Source organism: Otolemur garnettii, unplaced genomic scaffold, assembly GCF_000181295.1.
Source record: "Otolemur garnettii isolate 467f Iridium unplaced genomic scaffold, OtoGar3 scaffold00222, whole genome shotgun sequence".
NCBI lineage: Eukaryota > Metazoa > Chordata > Mammalia > Primates > Galagidae > Otolemur > Otolemur garnettii.
Genome location: NW_003852617.1, coordinates 1,083,332 through 1,090,551, shown reverse-complemented (window position 1 = coordinate 1,090,551; position 7,220 = coordinate 1,083,332). Strand labels below are relative to the sequence as shown.

The following is a 7,220-nucleotide window of genomic DNA, read 5'->3' as shown; positions in this document are numbered from 1 at the left end:
TCATCAGGAAGATGGAAATTGAGGCCGAGATCCACTGGAAGGACCAACAGTGAAAAGACTGACTATAACCAGGACGCAGAATGACACTGCTGGCAAGGGCTTAAAATGGTACAGCTCCAGCAGAAGCCCCTGGGACGGGATCTGCTAGGGCTGAACATAATAAGCTTACTCTGTGATTGAGCAGCTCCATATACATACGCTCACCAAAAGCTCTAGAACGTCTGCAGCAGGTCTGTGTTCAATAGCTAAATGGCCACTCACAGTTGTAACATGGATTACACATTTGCAGTCTGGACACATGATAAATTATTACAGAGCTCAGAGGATGAACAAACTTAGCTATGTGCAATTTATCAATGAATTTCACAATAAAAGAATGAATGAAAATGAATGAAAGCCAAGCAGAAGACTATATATTCTATGATTCTACTTACATGAAGTTTTTAAATGGATACAATTAATATGTGGTACTAGAAAACAGGATTGAAGTTACTTTTGATCTAGGACTATGACTGGGATGGAGAAGGGGGTTTTGGCTCCTATCTTTGGCTTGCCTTCTGTATTAGGTGCTAGTTACATGCACGGTTCACTTCTGTGTGCACATTTCTGATGTGGATGACATTAAAAAGTATATTTTTAAAGAGAGCATGCCAGTTCTATCAATTAGTGAGTCCACACCCCATCCCTGAAATAGTGAGGAAAGGAAACAAAGAAAGTTGGGGTGCATGTAATTGAGATCAGACAGCTTATCTTTCTTTCTCTCAGTACTTCCAGGCCTTTGGGTAAATATGCCATTAAATTCTGTTCCCCATCCATTTCTTAAAACTCCAAGAAGCTGAGACTATTTTCCTCAGTTATAAAGTTTGTTGAATTTTATGGAACTTAGCATAGGAGATTTGGTCATCATGCCAGTGGAAAAAAAGTTAATGAGGAAGAGATTGCGCCTTATGCTGTACTGTGATTAACTCCAGATTTTGGAAATAATCTTCAAACAAACAAACAAACAAAAAAAGAGGAAAATATTGAGTTGGAGGAAATCAACTCCAAACAATTTTCTCCTCTGTGGCTATTTAAATAGAAGCTGATGAAACCAGAGAGCAAGTGCCAGCTCATGGGGGTCACAGCTTCTAAGGCTTAGCTAAAAAACACCTGACAGGAGCATATAACATTATTATTAAAAAGAGATTCCAAGAAAGCGCTCCTCCAATGACAATAACCTGGAAGAAAACCTTCAAATGGATTTTAGCTTACAGCTGTTTCCTCACCAGGAGGCGAGAAAAGCACGATGACTGCCATCCATTCTCTTCCCTTTTCACACTTTATCCTTGACTATCTAATTATTTTAGTGAATTTGAGTGCCACAGTATTCATGGAAAAACAATGCCCAGCTTAAAAACAAAGGCTCTTAATAGGAAGCATTCTAGTCAAAACTTAACGTGAGAAAAGATGTCTTAACGAGTTTACTAAATTCTTCCCCGGCAACCTACACCATTTTAGAAAGTACTTACTATTTGAAGATTTCAAGGAGCCTAAGAAATACCTTAGCTATTATATGAAAAATAACAGGTTAGAAAAGTTTGTCTTTTATATTTGGTATAAAAAAATTTTAAATCACGCTTGGTTCATTATATTCAATTACATGAACTTCAGAGTTCTCAGCGTACTGACTGAAGTGAGGTAAGAATGAAACAGCTCATTCCCTTAGATCTCAGCCAAGAAGATATGCCTGATTCTCTGAACTCTTGGCCTGTTTCACCACTATAAACACACCCCATCACCCCTGGGGTATGAACAAAGGTTTTCAAACTTGAGCTGAAGACCTTACATCTGAATTTTGGGTCCAACCTATTATTCCAAGGGTGTGAAATACAAAACCGCAACCAGCCTATTACAGGATAATTATTCCCATATTCCTTTCTTGTCCTGTGGTAGAAGGAAATCAAGGCCAAGAGTAGCTCTATCAGTCATAATGCATACCTCAGGAACTACCCCGGTCTGATTTTTGGTGCCCATTACCTATTTACTTTTCTCAAGCATGACACGTATTAGTCATGCCAGTGGCTGTACCACCTTCTCATGATGGCTGGGCACAAGTTAGGGCTGTGTGGCTAAGCCAGAGTATACTGGAATTTTTAATTTTCACTAATATTTCAACTTTCCATTGCAGGACAGTGACAGAAACCCAAAGATAAGGCGTCTCAGGTTCTGGTCCACTGTATAGTATTATACTATAGTTACCTGTTGTCAGGCATTGAGGTGTTGGGCAGCATTGCCCAGTGGGGCCAACAATGCCATGTGCAGCCAAAGAGCAGCTCTAGATCATGGTTCTCACACTTGGACATCAATCACAATCACCAGAGGAGGACTTTTAGACATAGATTGCTGTACAGAGCCACCAAGAAACTCTAGTACTTTTATTAGTAGTTCTCAAACTCTCATGTGTGTGAATCTGGAGATTTTCTTTAAAATGCCTGTTTTCGAACTCTAGTCCAGAGATTCCCATCCAGTTGGTACAGGGTATGGCCCAGGAATTGGAATATTTTTTTTAATGTTTTCAAAGCAAGCTTTCCTTGTGATTTTGATTCAGATTGTCAGTTGGTGACATTTTGGGAAACACTGCTCTATTGTGCGCTGCCTGGGCTGTAGTGGCCCTCTCCTCATTTCTAGTGTGATCAAGTTATTACTGCCCTTCCTTATGGGTAATGAGAAGGACTTTCACCGTGGCACATGAGGAAGCTTTCTGGCTTAAGTTCAGCAAAATTTTCCCACCAAGTCAAGTTGTAACCCCTGTAGACTGAGATCCATGACCAGAAATATTGAATACCCTAGTGACAAGACTTTAAGTGTGGAAGTTAATATGCAAAAATATTCTCACTTATAATTACCTTGTGGTGATTATTTTTTTTTCACCTTGGATAACACTGACAATGAAACTTTAGATGAAATGGTTTCTCTCCTGGAAAGACACTTTGGAGAACGTGTCCTTGCTAACCACTGTTGTTCCTAACCATCACAATGAACAACAGGCATATAAGGTATATGGGGAAATTTAACAAGTAGACCCATGGGATATTTGTCTTCTCCGCCCCAAAGTTCCATTCAGGAAGCAACCTGATGACAATGCGTGGAAAACAGGTCAAGTCATTATAGCCCGTCCTTACAACAGAAGACTCCACCAACTGTAGAAGAATGAGCAGCTCTTCCTGATAGTCTGCTAGGAGATGAGGGCAAGATAAGGAACGATGTCTACAATACACGGTACTAGCTGCTGTCTAACAAAATAGCAGATGAGAATTGATGTTTTTATTTCCTCAAGCAGGCATATGCATAAAGTAATGCAAAAGCAACTACAACTTTTGAGGGAGTGGGGTGGGAACTGAGCAGACGGGTGAACAATAGAATAGAGAATATGTATTCTATTCTTTTTTATACTTACTTGTATGGTGACTATATTATATATTTAAAAAACATTTAAAAAGACCTTTTCAGTCCCAAATTTTTACTCTCAGTCCCAATCTACTGCTCGAGGCACATGGTGGAGAAAAATACAAGTAATTATAACTTCTACCTGTACCAATAAACACAAAGACTTCTGAGAATTTCTCTATGTGAGCAATTTTTTTTTTAAGTACAAAAGTCAAAAGAAAATCCCCAGAAAATACTTTCAATGAATGTTTCTGGTTTATAAAAAGATAAGTGAAATTCAGTTACAAAGAACACATCATGTTTGGATTGTAAAACCTTTCTGTGTGATGATACATAGACACACAACATACAAAAATAGCTTCAACTACAAAAATACAGTTGTGATCCAGCCAATGGCACCAAATTAGAACAATTTTATTATTTAATATAATACCAATGTATATACATTATCCTCCCAAATAAGAAACAATTTGATTCCAAAGTTTAAGATGTAGTTTCCAAAATGAATTCTTATTGTATATCTGAAGAAAAAAAAAACAAAAAGAAAGAAAGCCCTGCAAATTACATAAACTTAATTTTGATCCTTCACTAAAATACGCACCCTGTACCAATCACCTTTCTCATACAAAAATGTATATTATAAATAAAACTTTCAAAAAAGATCTTGGATGTTTATTGCACATCATACAGAATGTTTACCACTATCTGAAAGGCTTTAAGCCCTTTGCTATGTTAGCTGCTTAACTAAAGTATCTATTCAAAGTTGGATGAGAGCAATATTCTGCAGATATTAGCATACCTAGGATCAGAAATGATATTCACGAGAAAAAGGAACAGATACTCTTTCTGGACTGCTTCTGTCGCTTCTCCTAAACTAAGAATGACTTCTGTCTCCTACTGTTAAAAGTAATTACAGATCTAAACAAATTAAAAGTCCTGTTCAACCATCAATTTTCTTTTGCTCCAACAGAAACTACACATAGAGGGATTTTAGCCAGTCACATTTCTACTCCCTCCTACGACCGGTCCTTCTTGAAGCATATACTGTTCAAGATCCTATTACAGGCTTCCTAATCATGCTGTCCATTATTAACAGTTACTGTTTTGGTCTCAACATTTTCAAACCATCTTAGCGGTTGTTAAACCAGCACAAATCAGCCAGAAGGCAATGGCCTTAAGAACAAAAATTTCCCTAGTGAGTTTTCATACCATCTAGCTCGGTGCCCAGCACACAGCAGGCATTGAATAAATATTTGATGAATGAATGCATTATCTTTTAAGACCATTTTCTATACTTATAACGTATTAATGATTTAAGAATAATATGCTGATTTAGGGTACACAGATCTAACACGATGCCTAAACAAAGAACACGAAGAACACATATGACATGAAAAGAGACATGTTAGTTTCTACAATCCTGCTCCGGGGACAGAACATGTATTTGAAAGGTTAAAACTATTCCAATAATAAAAATCGATTAGTCAAATGTTTTTATTTCGCCAAAGGACTCTAACAGGTAGCCTTTGGCAATTCCCAAACATACCATGAACCCCAAATGAAACAAAACCAAATTGCACTATTACAAAGAAATAAGTCCTTGAAAGCAGAGAGGAGGTGCTAGTTAAGGGACAGCAACTTCAAGGAGACGGTTGTTTTTTCGTTTGCACGTTGGGACACTCCCATTTTTTTGGTTGCCCTGAATAAACTTCACACATACTTTGTCCTGTCTGAACTGTACCAGGAACCTAGGAGAAAAGAATACAACACATTAGAGACCTATGCACAGAATCTGTAGTGATTATAGTAACACAAGCTTGTGCATTTTAGTGGATACTGATACTGACAAGTACTTGTGAGTATCCCTAACCTCATCCAAAAGTCCAAAATGCTCCCAAATCTGAAATTTTTAAGCTCAACGGAAATGCTTGCTGAAGCACGTTAGGTTTCAGATTTTGGGATTGATGCTGAAGCAGTAAGTACAATGCAAATTTAGTCATGTGCTGCCTAAAGACATTTTGGTTAGCTGTGGACCTCACCTAAACAGTGATCTCATAAGATTATACGGGAGTTGAAGAAAATTCTTACTGATTTTACAGCTGTCCCAATGTGGTAGAGCAATACCATACTGACATTAGCTGTCCTAAAGTTGCATGTTGCAGTGACGCTGGTGTCAACATACCTCTTTTACCACCAGTTATATCAAAGTATAACATATACAATTATATACTTGACAATGATGTTACTGGATTATGTATCTAACACACTATACTTCTGTCATTTTGGAGTATATTTCCTCTACTTATTAAAAACAGCATCAGGCAGGTCTTTCAGAAAGTATTCCAGAAGGAGGCATTGTCATCATAGGACATGACAGCGCCCTATGTGTTATTGCCCCGAAGACCTTCCATTGGGACAAGCTATTGATGCAGAGCTAGTGACGGTGACTGTCCTGACCCTGTGTAGGCCTAGGCTAAGGAGTGTTTGTGTCTTCATTTTTAACAAAAAAATTTAAAAAGTAAAAAATAAGTAAAAAAAATTAAAAGTAGGCAAAAGTATACAGTCTTTATAAAGTCTACAGCAGTGTACAACAAAACCCTAGGCCTTCACAGTCACTCACAGACTCACCCAGAGCAACTTCCTGTCCTGTAAGCTCCATTCATGGTAAGTGTCCTACACACGTGTGCCATTTTTTATCTTTTATACCGTATTTTTACTATACCTTTTGTATGTTTAGATACACAAACACTTTCCATTGTGTTACAACTGCCTATAGGTTTGTAGGCCAGGAGCAAGAAGCTATACTGTATGGCCCTGTTGTAGAATAGGGTATACCATCTAAGTCTGTTGTAAGTACACCCTGTGATGTTTATAAAATGATGAAGTTACCTACCGAGACACATTTCTCAGAATATATCCCTGTGACTGTATTGCAAAATCTGAAAAAGCCTGAAATCTGAAACATTTCCAGTCTCAAGCATTTCAAATAAGTGTCCCTTGAGACGCAGTCTGCATCACCCTTTCCCATTAGCACTTCTTACACTGACTTATATCGCTGGATTTTACTTCTTGTAGTTATCATTGAGCCCTGAGTAAACTATGAAGTTCTCCATATTCTAATAAGGTAAGAAAAGCTAAACATAATTATTTCCATGTCTCAGATGAGAAGACCAACGTGTTAATATTCCCATTTTCTCCATTTTTGCAGAACAAAAATATAAATTTTGGAGATGTAAAATATAGATTGTGAGATCCTGTTACATTATCGACAAATTGAGAAAATAAAGAATTCTCAGAAAAGGAAGGGGTCTGGGGACCCTAGACTATGGTTTCTATTACACTGGTTATTCAGACTTCCTATGTCATTTTTGTCATATCTACATAATATGCTAATAGTTATTTCTACCTTAAATAAATGCCTCTCAAAATGATAGTGACCTTTAGAATAATGAGAATAAAATCATGAGTATGATCTTTCATGTATTTTTAATACTCATTAAAATTATAAAATTTTTCAAAAATCTACCTCAAACTATCTTTTGTCCCACCAGTGATACACCCTGAGGGAAACTATATTTTAGTCCAAATCGTTCCTTTCACAGACCAGCAGGGGACAAGCAACTGTCCACAGATTACTCTTCACATGTTCCCTGTGCTGGTGCCGTGAGGGGCACCCAGCTTGTACATCGTGAGATCCCCGCCCTCAAAGACAGCATCCCTGGGCAGGCATGAAAGCCACACCGCTGGGCCAGAACCCAGGTCTTCCCATCTCAGAACTGGTGACCTCTGCGCTA

The 7,220-nt window shown here is 37.9% G+C and overlaps 1 protein-coding gene across 5 annotated transcripts in view; it reads right to left on the bottom strand.

Annotated features, from left to right (window-relative positions):
* Positions 1-3,605: 3,605 nt before the first annotated feature.
* The window catches only part of MYO1B (myosin IB), a 181,944-nt gene continuing 178,329 nt past the window's right edge, over positions 3,606-7,220 (bottom strand). For 3 of the 5 annotated variants that reach the window (XM_012812755.2, XM_012812757.2, XM_023508085.1), the window contains one exon: positions 3,663-5,174. In XM_012812755.2, the coding sequence (XP_012668209.1) occupies positions 5,051-5,174 (124 nt within the window). In that variant the 3' untranslated portion in view covers positions 3,663-5,050. Of the gene's footprint in view, positions 5,175-7,220 lie in introns of all 5 variants that reach the window. The other 2 variants (XM_003801827.3, XM_012812756.2) reach the window with 2 other exon arrangements.